Genomic DNA, 17,518 nt, shown 5'->3' with positions numbered 1-17,518 from the left:
AGGTGAGCATACCTGTTTAATCACAGCGGTGACTGGATGGGTGGTGATTGATGTGTCCTGTTATTGTTGTTTTCATGAAGTGATGTGTGTTTCTTTGTTTACTTGATGTCGTCCTCGTTGGCAAAGATGATCACTCCTCTGGCGTTACTCGTCTCCATCAGACGCTTGATGATCTTGTCGAACTCCCCGGCTGTCGGCTCACGAGGAATTTTTACTGACTGAGCGATGCACACCCCACCTGAAGAGACAGTCATGTGACAGAGACGAACTTTATGTAGCACAAATTCATAAACATCCTCTGAAGGTGCCTGAAAGTAAACAATTCCATCCAATTCATCATAACTATTTTGAATTAACTCTGATCTGACCAACACCGTAAAATGAGCAGTTCCATCCTGAGCTGCACAAAGAAACACTGGAGATGAAAACTTCCTTTTATCAGCAACAAAAACCTCCGTCAGACCCACAACCAGGACAGAAAACCTCCATCGTGACCAGAAGCAGGAACAAAAACCTCTATTAGAACCAGAACCTCCTTCAAAACCAAAACTAGAAAGGAAAATTAGAGGCAATTAGCAAGACAACCCCTATGAAGGGATGGTGCTACAGGTGGAGGCGACAGCCCATTTCCCTGTCTTCATCCTTTCTGGCTGGTTTTTTCCCATGTTTGCATTTAGCCAGTGCTTCACCACTAGAGGTAACATGAGACGCATGTAGTGCAGCTCATCTATGGTGGCACATCAGTGCTCACTGTGGCAAGGTTTGCTGTGTCCTCCAGCACAGTGTGGAGAGCACAGAATTGCCAGGAGACATGGACGGGACTGTAGGAGGACAACAACCCAGCAGCAGGACCTCTATCTGTTCCTTAGTGCAGGAGGACCAGGAGAAGTATATATATATATATATATTATATATATATATATATATATATATATATATATATATATATACACACATACACACACACGTGGACAAAATTGTTGGTACCCTTTGGTTAATAAAAAAAACTTCACATTGGTGACAGAAATAACTTGAATCTGACTAAAGTAATAATAAATAAAAATTCTATTAAATTTAACCAATGAAAGTCAGATGTTGTTTTTCAACCATGTTTCAACAGAATTATTTAAAAATAAACTCATGAAACAGGCCTGGACAAACATGATGGTTCCCTTAACTTAATATTTAGTTGAACAACCTTTTGAGGCAACCACTGCAATCCAATGATTCCTGTAACTGTTAATGAGACTTCTGCACCTCTCAGCAGGTATTTTGATCCACTCCTCATAAGCAAACTGCTCCAGTTGTCTCAGGTTTGAAGGAGCCTTTTCAGGACGCCATGTTTCAGCTCCTTCTAAAGATGCTCAATAGGATTTAGTTCAGGGCTCATAGAAGCCACTTTAGAATAGTCCATGTTTTCCTCTTAGCCATTCTTGGTGTTTTTAGCTGTGTTTTGGGTCTTTGTCCTGTTGTAAGACCCATGACCTGCGACTGAGACCAAGCTTTCTGACACTGGCCAGCACATTTCTCTCTAGAATCCTTGATAGTCTTGACATTTCATTGTACCTGCACAGATTCCAGACACCCTGTACCAGATGCAGCAAAGCAGCCCAGAACATAACAGAGCCTCCTCCATGTTCCACAGTAGGGACGGTACTTCCTGCTTTGCTGCCGTGCGGACGCTTCCTGCTTTGCTCTCCTTTCTGCTTGCATTTTTCTTCTTTTCTTCTTCTTTTTTTCGTATCTTTACCGGCAAGACATTTAGGAACAAGGACTCCTGGTCACTTATAAATCACTGGAACGAATATATTTTTTGATAAATTTAGTTGATTGCCATCGGAGAACTAATGGAATGATGTCTCCTAACCCTGCAGCATCAGTGAGCTGCACTGAATGTGAGCAACTTTCTTTGAGGATAACACAGCTGGAGAAGAGGATTGAAACACTGCAAGACATTCGTGTGAATGAAGAATTTATTGACTCTGTAGTAGCTTCTGTACATGCTACTGAGTTGTCAAATGGATTGAGTCAAATCTTCATACGCGAAGGCATGTCGAATGTGGAGCCTCCCGCTACAGACCTGGCTGATACACTTCCCTGTGTGTGTTCAAATGACACTGGAATAGCTGAGGAAAATCCCAAACCGGACCATCAGACTGATCTCTCCTACTGGAACAGTGTTGGTGCCAGACCAAAGTCATCAACCCCAGCAAGAACCTGGTCTGATGTTGTTCGTCGCAGAGGTAAATCCAGCAGGAAATTTAAAGCTCCAGCACTCACTCCACCACCTGAAGTCTCACTGCATAATAAATATGTGTTGAGTCATATTAAAATGAATGATGATGAATGTAATGCAAGGATATATCAAAATTCAAGAAATAACCCTAAAACTCAGCCCAGGGCTAACCAGACCAGGAGGAAAGGCCAAAACTCCACAAACAGGAGGACTAGAGAAGCTATCGGCGCCTCCACACAAAAACAAATAGACACAATTCTGATTGGGGACTCTATAACAGCATGTGAGGATGGCAAAGATGGAAAATCTAACACTTTTTGATCCATCAGTCAGGGAACTGACAGAGATCTTTAGACCATTCTGTCTTCACATCCAGATGGTATGAAGATTATTGTCCACACGGGGTCTTTTGATATTCTGAGGAGGAAAACTGGCTCCGAGATCCTGAAGAAAGACTTCTCTCTGCTGTTGGAGAGACTGTGTGAGTTTGGAGCACCATGTTTACATTTCAGGACCCATTCCTACAGCGGGTAAAGGAACTGAACTTTTCAGTAGACTTCTTGGCCTGAACACATGGTTATCAAATGCATGTATCACCCATGGGATAAAGTTCATTGATAACTTCAATATCTTTTGGAACTGTAAGGAGCGACTCAGACCTGATGGTGTGCATCCAAATCTAACTGGATGCAGATTACTTGGTGCACACTTGCGTCATGCTGTTGGGACGGCAAACCCAAACATGATGTACAGACAAGAGCGAAGGACACAGCAGAGAAGCGATCAACTCCCAGCTCTCCCCCCTCACCAGACCCTCTTCTCCACATCACCCAAGGTCTTCAAAGGATGTCTCTATCCAGGTCTGAACCCCAGCGACCACCATCTACCAAGAAATACAGGGCTCCCCCTCCTCATCCTCCTCTTAGATCATCTGTACTGACCGAGCAGGGCACGGGAGGAGGTGCAGGAGGTTCACAGAGCAGCAGCAGAATTCACAACAAAGATAACATGCCATGATGTGTTCAGGGTCCTTGCTGTAGTTTTGCTACTACTGACAGCTGTTCTGAGATCAAGCCTGGACCCAGTAGGATTCCTGTGTTTGTAAAATAAGGAATCGAACATGATCAGCTTGTGGGGTGAATCGATCTAATCTGTTAACTGTACCTTGTATAACTCAGAATACAACAGAGATCAGTGTAAACTTCATAAAGCTGCTGTACTAAATGTTAGATCTCTGTCCAACAATCACTGTTAGTTAATGACTTCATCATTTCTCACAGTTTAGATTTTCTTTTTCTGACAAACATGGTTAACAGAAGACACAAGTGCTACAGTTCTTAATGAAACAGTACCCCCTCATTTTAGTTTTATGAATAAATGTGGAAACGGGAGGAAAGGGGGACGAGAAGCTGCCTTATTTAAAGATTCATTCCAGTGTAAAGAAATTTCATTTGCTGATTTTACTTCTTTTGAATATCTTAGTTTTATTTTAAGGAGCATTCCTAAAATCCTATTTCTAATCATCTACAGACGTCCAGGACACTGTGTAAATTTTACTGATGAATTTTCTGAATTATTGTCGGTTATCTCTACTGATTTTAACCATTTCATCTTAACTGGGGATTTTAACATTCACATAGATAACATGACGGATGGTAATGTGAAGGAATTTTCTTCCATATTGGATGTTTGGTTTGTGGCAGCATGTAAAAGAACCGACCCACATTCGAGGCCACATTCTGGACCTGGTTATTTCAAAGGGTGTTGATATTTCTTCTGTTGTGGTCACTGACTTGGCCTTGTCTGACCATTTTTGTATTTTGTTTGATTTACTGATCATTCAGAATGTCCAACCAACCTGCTCCTCGGTTAGGAAGAGGAACATTAATGAAAGAACAAGTGCTAAGTTTGTGGAGGCCATAGCTATGTTACCAACAACCAGAGCAGAGTCAGTTGATGGACTCCTGGATCATTTCAATCTGAAAGTCTTGAATGTAATGGATGCTGTTGCACCGATGAGAATCAAGAGCACTTTGATCAAACAGAAAACACCATGGAGAAACACCACTGTGGTTACCAGCCTAAAAAGAGAATGCAGAAAAACTGAGCGGAAATGGTGGAAAAATAAACTTCAAATTTACTCTGAGCTGTACAAACAAAGCCTGCGTAACTATAACAATGAGCTGTGAAGGCCAGAGAGCTTCATTTATCTGAAATGATTAACAGGAATGTCAACAATTCTCTCTGTTTGCTATGATTGAAAAACTTACTAATCCTCATATACAGATAAGCCCAGAGCTCCTTTCCACTGAGAAATTTGCAAACTTTTTTAGCCAAAAAATTAAAACAATTAGGCAAAATATTAATTCAACACAGTCAAACAAGAAAATTAGTCTGTGTCTAAAACCTGGAAATAATTCTGATGTTATGTCGCAATTTAAAATGGTTGATTTAAAAATCCTACAAGAAACAGTTTGGCATTTGAAATCAACAACATGAACTCTGGACATGATACCATCCGACTTTTTAAAACCAGTTTTTACCTCAGTAGAAAGTGGTCTCCTACTGATAGTTAACAGCTCGCTGGTATCAGGCATTTTTCCCAAGTCACTAAAGATAGCTGCTATTAAGCCTCCTAAAGAAAAAGGACTCTAGACGCCTCTATAATGAACAACTACAGACCAAAACAAGACAGGCCCCTCTACAAAGTTCAGGGGGGGCCACCAGGAGGCTGAACAGACGGTAGGATCAGATCAGGAGGCCGGCCAGGGGGCCGGACGGACCGGGGCAGAACCTCCGGCGGACGACCCGGAGGCTGTGCAGACAGCAGGATCAGTTCAGGCGGCCGGTCAGGGGGCCGGACGGACCGGGGCAGAACCTCCGGCGGACGACCCGGAGGCTGTGCAGACAACAGGAACAGGTCAGGCGGCCGGCCAGGGGGCCGGACGGACCGGGGCAGAACCTCCGGCAGACGACCAGGAGGCTGCGCAGACAGGTCTCCAGGCGGACGGGCAGGCCTGGACCGGCGCTCTGGAGGACAGGCAAACTGGATCACCGGAGGCTGAGCAGGCCTGGGCCAGAGCTCTGGAGGACAGGCAGACCGGATCTCTGGCGGCGGACGGGCAGACCGGATCTCTGGGGGCGGACGGGCAGACCGGATCTCTGGGGGCGGACGGGCAGACCGGATCTCTGGGTCAGGTACCAGTAGCAGGTAAGGAGCGTCTCGACCCGAGACCCCCTCGGGAACAGGAACTCGAGCAGGGTGAGGAGCGTCTCGACCCGAGACCCCCTCGGGAACAGGAACTCGAGCAGGGTGAGGAGCGTCTCGACCCGAGACCCCCTCGGGAACAGGAACTCGAGCTGTGGACAACCATGGTACCGACACAGGGGAAGAAGACCTGGACACCGTCGTGGGACGCTGAAGAGCTGGGCAGGACCTCGGAACTGGCGTGGGACGCTGTGGCGCAGGACAGGACCTCGGAGCCGGCGTGGGACGCTGCGGCGCAGGGCAGGACCTCGGAGCCGGCGTGGGACGCTGCGGCGCAGGGCAGGACCTCGGAGCCGGCGTGGGACGCTGCGGCGCAGGGCAGGACCTCGGAGCCGGCGTCGAACGCTGCGGCGCAGGGCAGGACCTCGGAGCAGGCGTCGGACGCTGCGACGCAGGACAGGACCTCGGAGCAGGCGTCGGACGCTGCGGGGCAGGGCAGGACCTCGGAGCAGACGTGGGGTGCTGAGGCACTGGAGCTGGAGGCGAAACTGGAGATGTAGGCCTGGGGGCTGGTGGCGGCAACCGTGACAGTGCAGCTGACGGTGTCACCCGAGATGTGGACCGTGGAGCTGGTGTTGACCTCCGAGATGCAGCCCGCCCCAGTGGTTTGGGGCTAATCGCCAGTCTGGTTCCCCAGAATGGCGACCGCTCTGGATAATCCTGCGGCTCCCACGCCGTCTCCAGTCCCAGGAGCATTCCCACCAGTTCACTTGATGTCATGAACTCGAGGGGCCGCCGCCCCTGGTGCCTGGACGTCCTCCTCCCCCTGGACCTTGTGGGAGGAGGATCAGGAAACCACAGGTCTGGCTCCTCCACCATAGGGAACCAGTCAGCAACCTCAGAACCGTAACACTGAAACCAAGCCATCAAACCTGCTGGGTCCAGTTGTGGTCAGATCCTTCTGTCATGAATGGCGGGCGGCGGAGGAGGTGAGGACCCAAATGCAGGCAGTCAAGGCAGGAGGCAGAACTGTGCTGGTGACAAGGTTTAATTCTCAGGACACAGGACAGGGAACCACACACAACAGGGGAATAAACCACATGTAAGGATCTGACAAGGAATAACAGAAAACCAGGAGTACTTATACACAGAGGGAACAACAAGACACAGGTGAAGTGGATGACTAATCAGACCAGGTGAACTAACGAGGCAGGAACAGAAAACCACAGAACATCAGGGAAAAAACTAACTGAATATAACCAGAAAACCAAGAACATGAACATAACACACACCAACACCCAGAAACCATGACACTCTAACCTCTTTTATTTCCAAGATTATTGAGAAAGTTGTATTTCACCAGCTTCATGACTTTTTAAATGAAAGTGGAAATCTTTTTTTTTTTTTTTTTTTTCTTTTAAACCTGTCTTGTCCAGCATCGTTGCAAACAAAATGATTGTCTGGCTGCCGTCTGGTGCTGGGCAATTTTACTCTATCAAGCAGGGATTTATACTACATGTATAAAGTCCCTCTTGATGACATGAAAAACTTTATTAAATCAGACTCTTAATGCTGGACTCGACCGGAGGGGACAGAGAGAGAGAGAGAGAAAAGAAAGTAGAGAGAAGAGGGAGGGGAGAGAGAGGGACAGAAAGGGTGTGGGGAGTGGGGGTGGGGACTTGAAACATCATACAGAAGACCATGTAATCCATACTACTTACAACATATATAGCTAAGATCATCCTAGCCAGTAGGTCATTACACAACTAGTTGATAATAGTAACAATAATAATAATAAGAGTAAGAGTAATAATAATAATAAGAACAGAAATAATAAAAAAAAGAAAAAAAAATATGATAATAGATATAAGTGAAACTGCTGTATTCAAGAACACGCGCAGAGAAACCTGTGTGGATGTGTTGGAGAACTCGGCCACACGGCGACGCAAAGACTGTGTGGAGACGTTCAGGAAGGAGTGACCATGCAGAGTGATCATGCACATGCCACCTCACTTGAACAGAGGCCAGAGTCAGGCCAGCGGTCCCGAGACCCAGGCCACCAGCCCCCCCGCAGGCAACAGATCCCGACCGGTCCACAGAGACGACCACTCGCCCGCCCAGGAAGGCAGCAGCAGGAGACCCCAGCAGGAGCCCCCCCGCGGACACAGGGCACCGGCCCCGGCAGGCCGAGGCCAGCAGTCCCCGACCCCCCCGGGCACCGGCCGCCCGGGACAGACGGGGCAGAGGGCCCGGGCCCAGGAGCGCAGGGACACCCCCCCCCCCCCCCCCCACAGGCCGAGGGCCAGCACGCCACCCGGGGGGACCCGGCCTGCCCAGACGGCCACCACCAGAGGCCAGCCCCACACCCCAGCGCCCAGCCGCACACCCCGAGAACCAGTCCTGCCCCCCCCCAGACCAACACACACACACACACAAACACACACACTCTCCTTCCACTCCTCCATTCATCCTCCCACGCATACACCATTCAACCCTCACATACTCTGTCCTCCCACACACACACACCATCCTTCTACCATCCATCCTTCCACACACACACCATCCTTCCTCCCACACACTCACCATCCTTCCACCATACATTCTCCCACACCTACCCCATCCTCCCACACACACATCATCCCTTCACCACTCATCCTCCCACACATACACCATCCTCCCTCTCATACACCATTTATCCACCTTCACACCTCCCACACACACACACACACACCATCCTTCCACTACCCATCCTCCCACACATACATCATTCTCCTACACATACACGGTCCTCCCTCTCCTACACCAAACATCCACCTTCACGTACCCCATCCTCCCACACACACACACCACCCCTCCATCACTCAGTCTCCCAAACATACACCACTCCCCCACACACACACCATCCTCCCTCCCATACACCATCCATCCTCCCGCACACACACCATCCTTCCACCATCCATCCTCCCACACACTCCCCCATCCCTGCACCATACATTCTCCCACACATACATCATCCCTCCACCATTCATCCTCCCACGCCCACACCACCCCCCCTCCCACACACCACGCATCCACCTCCACACACCCCACCCTCCCACACACCATCCCTCCACCACCCATCCCCCCACACCCACACCACTCTCCCACCCCCCCCCCAACACACACACACACAAACACCATCCCCCCACCACCATCCTCCCGCCACCCCACGCCACGGGGGGACAGCCCCAGCCAGGAGGCGAGGAGACACGAGCCAGGCCCCCACCCCCCCCACCCCGCCCCCCACTCCCCACCCCCAAAACAGCACCTTCCAGCCAAAACCCCCCGGGACAGCCCGCCTACGCCCCGGGCCAACGCGACATGCCACCCGGCCCGCCCCGCCCCCGGGCCATCCATGGAGACAGGGGCGCTTGAAGATCCCATTCCCCCTCCCTCCCCCACTAGTGATGGAATATATTATGTGCTGTTTGCAATTAAAAAAAGAGGGTTAAAATTGGGGGGCAGTAACTGCATTGAGGAGGGGGCGGGGCCACCTGAGCAGTCCCACCCACCTGACCTCGCATGTTCCACCCCCCAAAACGTGTTTGTATGTTGCAAATGTTATTTGTGCTCAGTGACTAAGTGGAATTAAAAGCTGGGAGGCATGCTGCCGCTCGGCGAAGCAACAGGGCCACTATGATGACCCCCCTGCCCCGCCCAGCGCAACAAGCACACCTCCCACAGCCCTACCTGTGTATGTAGTGAAGAGTGGGGGAGGGGAGGGGTCAGGAGATGTAGGTCCAGAGGGGAGTAAGCCTCCCCCCTGGAAGACGACCCGCCAGTGGCTTAGGGCGCCCCCGTCCCCCGCCGGCCCCGAAGGGCGTCACAGGCCCGGAGCAGGCACCCCAACCCAGGCACGCCACGAACCCCCCCAGGGGCCAGCCACCAGCCCAAGGGGCCACTTTCCTCTTTCTGAGTGGGAGGGGGGCGAGGCAAAGGAAGGGAACCCCAGGCCCACACCCCCAACACCCGGCCAGGGCGCCCCCCAGAGGACACGTCCTAACCCCCTGCAAACGCACACACACTCTTTTTTTTTTTTTTTTTTTTTTTTTTTTCCCCCAGCCACTCACACACCCTCTCACACACCTCTATACACCAACACCTCAATACGTGCACATACCTCCACACACACACTTCACGCACATACCTATAAACACACACACCGGTGCCCACATACACACACACTCTCATACCCCTCCATACACATACACCACTACACACGCACTCACATACATACCCGCATATACACACAAGCACCTCCATACATACTCACGCCTCCACCCACTCCTTCACTCCTCCACACACACCTCGACCTCCACGTGCACACACTCATATATACACACCTTCACACACACCCACACACACATCCCACATAGACCTCCACACACACACCCGCACACCACTCACACACACATACACGCACACACCTAGACCTTCATACACACCCACACACACATACAGCACACACATCCCTCTACACCCACCCACACACCAGCATACCTACGGACACACACACACACACACCCACCTATATACAAACACACCCCCACCCAGGTTCCGGGGCTGCGACCAAGCACCAGGGCACGGACCAACCCCCGGCACGGCACATCCGGACGGGCCCAGCCCCCCCCAGCAGCGGCAGACCCCCCACCCCCAGGAGAGGGGGGAGACCCGACACCCCAGAGCCCGGGGCCCCCACCCGGCCCACCCCAGGCCCGACCGGCCACCCGGCCAGGGGCCGACGGACACCGACCCAGGCACCCCGGCAGCCACCCCCCACCGCCACGAGGCAGCCCCACCCCGGGGCCCACCCAATGCCGCCCGCCCAGACCGGAACCCCCAGCCAACCCAGCAGCGGAGCAGCCGAGATCCCCAGCCAGGAGACAACCGGAGACCCGAAGCCACCAGGGACCCCCCACCCATATCCACCCCCATCCAAGCGAAGCCGCAATCCTCCACCTACATTAGGTGATGTAGCCAGTCACAGGGGACCAGAGGGAATGAAAGTCATCTGATTGGTTCCTGGAGGAGGCAGACATTGTCTCAATGCTGATGTGATCTAACAGGAGATTTCTAAACTGCTGGATAGACAAATTATTCTTATCTTTCCAGTTCACAAGAATAGTTTTCTTTGCGATGCATAAGACTGCGAGGACCAAGTTTATGGAGTGTATTCCTATGTTAGTGTCACCCAGGTCGCCCAGTAGGCAAAGTGTGGGGTTTGCAGAAAAACTGGTTTTAAACCATTTTCAGAGATCTTCACACACCTTAATCCAGAACCTTTGGACAGGTGTGCAGGACCACAGCGCATGGATGTAGCTATCAGAAGTGTTCTCAGAGCAGTGTGGGCAGATATCTGATGGTGAAAGGCCCATCCTGAACATCCTGTGTCCTGTATAATGAGTTCTATGGAGAATTTTGAATTGTATTAGTTGTATATTTGAATTCTGAGTCATTTTAAACGTGTTTAAACATATTTGTGACCATCTTTTCTGATCAAAGTTATTAGATAAATCATCTTCCCATTTTGAAGTTGGGAGAGATATCCTGTCTTCTAGCTTTGCAAGTAATCTATATATTTTTGATAATAATTTTGGAGTATTAAGATTCAAGAATTCTGCTATTCTGACAGGAAGCTGCAAGTCTAACTGTACAGGGGTATACTTCTTACATATAATTGATTTTAGTTGGTGGTACTCTAAGAATTTATTGCTGTTGATTCCATACTGTGAGACAATTGTGTTGAAAGATACAAAGTTTCCATTTTCTATTATCTGTCCTAACTGTTGTATTCCTTTAGTCTTCCATTGAGTGAAGTTTATCATCTTTTTGTTCTGCAGGATGTCAGGGTTGTTCCAGATGGGTGTAAGTCTACATGGAAAGAGGGAAGATCTGGTTATCTTACAGAATTCCCACCAAGCCATTAAGGAAAAACGGATGTTAAGGCTTTTAAAGCACTTATATGGTTTAATGGTTGAGCTGATGAACGGCAGGTCAGAGATGACTAAGTCCTCACACAAAGCCTGCTCCCCATCTAGCCACGGCTCATCCAGATAACTGGGTTTGAGCCACTTTGAGATGTACTGCAGCCTGTTAGCTATAAAGTAGTGATTAAAGTTTGGTAGATCCAGTCCTCCTCTATCTTTAGTCTGCTGTAAGGTTTTAAGACTGATACGTGACGGCTTGTTTTTCCAAAGAAACTTGGATATGAAAGAGTCCAGAGATTTAAACCAACTGGTGGAGGGTTTAGTGGGTATCATTGAAAATAAATAATTAACTTTAGGTTGAATCATCATCTTAATGGTGGCAACTCTCCCCATTAGTGAGATGGGTAAGTGCCTCCACCGTAAGAGATCATCTTCTATTGTTTTTAGTAGCTGAACATAGTTTAATTTTGTTAAATCTGATAATCTGGGGGAAATATTTATACCTAAATATCTAATGTTTCCTGTCTGTATTTTGATATTAGGGATGTTTTGTAGGTCACAGTTGATGGACATGGCTGTAGTCTTAGACCAGTTAATAGAATAATCAGATATTGATGAGAACTTATTAATAACTGTGATTGTCTCAGAGAGTGATGTTTGTGAGTTCTGAAGGAAGAGTAATACATCATCTGCATAAAGACTTATTTTATGTTCTATATTTTTGCCCTGGATTCCTTTAATTTCTATATTTTGTCTAATAGCAGCTGCTAACGGCTCTATGAAAATGGCAAAAAGTGAGGGGGAGAGTGGACAGCCCTGTCTGGTGCCTCTCTGTAAGCGGAAGCTTGGAGAAGTTTGATCGTTGGTTTTCACACATGCATTTGGGTTATTATATAATATTTTAATCCACTCTATGAAAGCAGATCCAAACCCAAATTTGTCTAGTGTTGCAAATAGAAACTTCCAGTTTACCCTGTCGAAGGCTTTTTCTGCATCTAGAGAAATGATTGTGGATTCTAGATTATGTAAAGTAGAGTAATCTATGAGGTTAATTAGTCTACGCGTGTTAGTAGATGAATGTCGACCTTTTATAAAACCTGTCTGGTCCGGATGTATTATAAGAGGGGTTATTTTTTCTATCCTTCTGGCAAGAGCTTTACTAATTATTTTCAGGTCTACATTTATTAAAGATATGGGACGGTAACTGGATGGAAGTGTGGGGTCTTTGCCTGGTTTTAGCAATAGTGTTATATTAGCTAAGTTCATATTTTGCGGTATTTTTTGTTTTTCCTGTATTTCTAACAACATATTATAAAATGTAGGAGCTAGCGTTGTCCAGAATTCCTTGTAAAATTCTGCTGAGTAACCATCTGGACCCGGGGCTTTATTGTTGGGCATATGTTGGAGAGCTTCGTGGAGTTCATCTACAGTAATAGGTGCATCTAAATTTATTTTATTTTCATTTTTTAGTTTTGGTAGATTAATGTTGTTTAAAAATTGTTCAATATGTTCATCTGTTGGATTAATCTGTGATTCATATAATGTTTTATAGAAGCTTCTAAACGTGTCATTTATCTTGTCTGGGTCATGGCTGATGTTTCCGTCTTGATCTTTAACAGAGGAGATTGTTGTTTTCTCCTTGTTTGTTTTTAGTTGATTTGCTAAAAACTTTCCAGATTTGTTACTATGTTCAAAGTTCTCCAAGCGAAGTCTTTGCACTAAAAACTGTGTTTTTTTATCTATAATTTCCTTAAGCTGCAATTTAGTTTTCCTTATATTATTCATTGTGTGCTCTTCGGGGGAAATGCGGTAAGCCTCCTCCAATGATTTAATCCTGAGTTCTAATTCTAAAACTCTTGCTGTTTCCTTCTTCTTCTTATGTGAGGAGAAGGAAATTATTTTCCCTTGCATTACTGCTTTTCCTGCTTCCCAAAGAAGACACGCTGAAGTTTCAGGCATGTCATTTTTTTCTATATAAATTGACCATTCTTTTTTAAAATAATCAATAAACTCAGGATCTTTCAATAAAGAGGTGTTAAATCCCCAGCTTTTACCAATCGCTTTATTATTTTTGTTTCTCAGACTGAATGAAACTGGCGCGTGATCGCTGATGCTGATTGGATGTATCTGAGTCTCTGAAATGTCGCCCATTAGTGAGTTACTATTTAATATATAATCTATTCTAGAGAAGGAGTGGTGAACTGAAGAGAAGAAGGTGTATTCTCTTAGTTTAGGATGGTGAGAGCGCCAAGCATCGCAAAGACCAAAATCCTTCATGTACTGTTTGATAGTTTCTGACGACTGCCAGACTCGATGACTACCTGATGTGCTGCAGCGATCTTGTTCAGTCAAGACTACATTAAAATCACCAGCTAGCACTATTCTGTTATCTGAATAATTCTGGAGTGTAGCAAACAGGGAGTGGAAAAAGGAGGGATCATCTGCATTGGGGCCGTACACATTGGTAATACATAATTTGATATTACAAGTAGATAATAAAGTTATCAGAAATCTGCCTTCCGGATCCGCTACTGTGCTATCTATGTCAAAATTTAGTCTCTTATTAATAAGAGTAGCTACTCCTCTCTGCCTAGAATTATAACAGGCTGAGTAAACATGAGGAAACTGAGCTGTTTGAAGAAGATCTATGGTTGAGTTTGTTAAATGAGTCTCTTGTAGTAAGACAATGTCAGCCTGCAGCTCCTGTAATTTATTAAAGATCTTCAACCTCTTCTCCCTGGAACCGGCTCCATGTACATTCCAACAGACGATTTTTAACATGGTTATTGTGAACGGTTTAATGCTTCATGCGTGTTACTGACGCGTGTGTCTTTGTGCGCCCCTTTTGCGTGTTCGCGCGTGTTTGCATGCAGCCTGATTGCGCGCGTTTGTCCGTATGTTAAATGTCCGTATATGTAGTTTACCTTAATGCGTGTTCTCTCATACATAAAACGCGATTGTTTATATGTATCATGTATGGTGCGGCTGTGCGTCCTGACGGTGTTCGACCGGCTGCATGCGCTGCTGATATTACGAGCTGGATTACAATTAACAGTGAAGACGTGAAATAGAAAGATAGTGAAAAGTGAAAAGTGAGAAGAGTGGTGAAACAGACAAAAATACATCGATCTAGGTGTAGAGGCTGTGGTGAGACGAGCAGTGTGTTCTACTGTCAGTGATCTATAATGGCGAGTTAAGAGTGATCATTTGGAGAGATTGACTTACAGCACCTGGGATCAGAAGAGCCACGGAGTGATGTCCGGGTCGCGGTACAGTTGTCCATTAATAAACAGTTTATCCACCGCGATGACAGCGCGAGCGCCATTAGCCATAGATTTCCTTCTGATGGGAAACAGGACTCTCCGTCGGTCCAGAATCTCTCTGGGATATTGGTCGTTTACTCCGAAGTTGGTCCCCTTCAGTTCGCGGCCCTGGTTCTTCACCTGCTCCTTCTGTTTGAAGCTGACGAACTTCGCTACTATGGGTCTTGGTCTGCTGGACCCGGGTTTCCTCCCACCGAGCCGATGGACTCTGTGAAAGGAGATGTTTTTCACCGTTTCCTCCGGGAGCTTCAGATGGGTTTTGATGAAGTTTTTCACCGTGGTCTCGGGGTCCTCCTCCGTCTGCTCTGGAATCCCTGCAAATACCAGGTTCTCTCTCATGCTCCGCGCCTGCAGATCGATCACCGTTTCCTTAATCTTCTTATTTTCATCTGAGAGATGGGTCAAGCCCTCGGTGAGGGATTTTACCGTCTCTCTGAGACCGGCATTTTCTGCAGCCAGACTTTCCACCTGCTTCTGGCTGAATTCTAATGATTCACGTAGCGCCTGGAACTCCTTGTGGAGAATTTCTACCAGACTCAAACGCGCATCAAAACTACTGAGTTTCTTATCTATAGAGATCAGAACATCTGTTGAGTCGTTCCCCGGTGGTGAAATAGCTCCAGGTGAATCCTCATTTCGCTGTCTCTTGGACTTGGATGAGGTGGAGGGGGTGGACGTGTTGTTCGGTTTCCCCATGACGATTCTGTCGTAACAACGATCTATAAAATCTGTCAGGCTGGCCAAATCCTCCCCGCTGTGCTCCAGAGTGTACCTTTTAAAGACACTATAGTCCTACTTTAAAGAATATTTTGATTAAGTTGGCACAAAATACAATTGAATGAAAGTAGAAATGTTTGGGCGCGCCTAGTTTGAATCTGCCGTCTCCCCCGGAACTACGTCACCTACAGCATTAGCGTCAGTGGAAATCTTGATAAATTTCAGTCCGGCTTCCGACCTCATCACAGCCCTGAAACAGCTCTGGTCAAAGTGTTAAATGACATTAGGTTGAATACTGATTCTGGTCAAGTATCAGTCCTGGTTCTGGTCCAGTATCAGTCCTGGTTCTGGTCTAGTATCAGTTCTGATTCCGTTGGATCTCAGTGCTGCGTTTGATACTGTAGATCACAGAATCCTGTTTTCAGGCTGGAAAACTGGGTTGGACTTTCTGGAGCGGTTCTTAACTGGTTCAGGTCCTATTTAGAAGGCCGGAGTTATTTTGTTACGATCGGCAGCTATGAATCCGAACGAGTGGCCATGACTTGTGGAGTCCCCCAGGGGTCAGTCCTTGGACCTCTTCTGTTCAACTTGTATATGTTCCCACTGGGTAAAATATTACAGAACTATAGCATTAATTATCAAAGTTATGCAGATGATACACAACTTTATGTGTCTCTGTCACCAGATGACTGCAGCCCAATAGACTTATTGTGTCAGTGTCTGGAGCAAATAAACACCTGGATGAAGGAGAATTTTCTACAATTAAATGAAGACAAAACTGAGATTATTCTGTTTGGTAGCAAAGAAAAGAGGGTCAGCATTGGCAAACACCTGGAGACTCGGGCTCTTTAAATTACCAACCAAGTTCGTAACCTGGGAGTGTTGATAGACTCAGATCTGACTTTCAGCAGCCACATCAAAGCTTCACTAAGAAGCTTTTTACCAGCTCAGAAACATCAACAGAATTAAAAGTTTAGTCTCCCAGAAAGATCAAGAGGAACTCCTCCATGCATTCATCTCCAGTAGGCTGGATTACTGTAATGGTCTTTTAACAGGACTTCCTAAAAAGAGCATTAAACATCTGCAGCTCATCCAGAACGCTGCTGCTAGAGTTTTAACCAGGACTAAGAGATCTGAACACATCACACCAGTTTTGAAATCTTTACACTGGCTTCCAGTCAGTCACAGAATAGATTTTAAAACCCTTCTGCTTGTTTACAAATCCCAGAATGGTTTAGGCCCAGAATACATCTGTGATATGTTCAGAGAATATAAACCTAGCAGAGCTCTTAGATCCAAAGACTCTGGTCAACTAGTCCAGACCAGAGTCCAGACCAGAGTCCAGACTAAACATGGAGAAGCAGCATTTAGCTGTTATGCTGCAAACAAATGGAACAAACTGCCAGTGGAGATTAAACTTTCCCCAAATGTAGACATTTTTAAATCCAGGTTAAAAACATTTCTTTTCTCATGTCTATGCATGAAATCTGCACGGTAACTTTTTTTTAACTTATCTTGCTTTTAATCATTTTAATGTAATTTATTATTTTATTGTGATTATGTGTTGATTATGTGTTGATGCCTTTTACTATTTCTAAATATCTGTAATGTCTTTGTTTTATGTAAAGCACTTTGAATTGTCCTGTACATGAAATGTGCTGTACAAATAAACTGCCTTGCCTTGCCTAGGGACGGTGTTCATTTCTTCATATGCTTCATTTTTCCATCTGGAAACATAGAGCTGATATGTCTTGGTAAAAACTTCCATCTTTGTCTCATCTGTCCACAGGACATTCTCCCAGAAGCTTTGTAGCTTGTCAGCATGTAGTTTGTCTTTTTTATGGTTTGTTTTTAACAATGGTTCCTCCTTGGTCGTCTCCCATTAAGTCCACTTTGGCTCAAACAAGGACGGATGCTGCGATCTGACACTGATGTTCCTTCAGTTTGAAGTTCACCTTTAATCTCTTTAGAAGTTTTTCTGGGCTCTTTTGTTACCGTTCGTATTATCCGTCTCTTTGATTTGTCATCAGTTTTCCTCCTGCGGCCAGGATGGGGTATGAATTAAGGG

The 17,518-nt window shown here is 46.7% G+C and overlaps 1 protein-coding gene across 1 annotated transcript in view; it reads right to left on the bottom strand.

Moving 5' to 3' along the window:
* Positions 1-17,518, bottom strand: part of LOC121651033 (metabotropic glutamate receptor 4-like) — a 70,710-nt gene that overhangs the window by 38,306 nt on the left and 14,886 nt on the right. The window contains exon 5 of the mRNA XM_042002879.1: positions 103-238. Coding sequence (XP_041858813.1) covers positions 103-238 — 136 coding nt within the window. The remainder of the gene's footprint in view (positions 1-102; positions 239-17,518) is intronic.

The sequence above is a fragment of the Melanotaenia boesemani genome, chromosome 13, assembly GCF_017639745.1.
Source record: "Melanotaenia boesemani isolate fMelBoe1 chromosome 13, fMelBoe1.pri, whole genome shotgun sequence".
Lineage (NCBI taxonomy): Eukaryota > Metazoa > Chordata > Actinopteri > Atheriniformes > Melanotaeniidae > Melanotaenia > Melanotaenia boesemani.
Note: the sequence above shows the minus strand (reverse complement) of the source record. Positions and strands in the feature narration are given on the sequence as shown.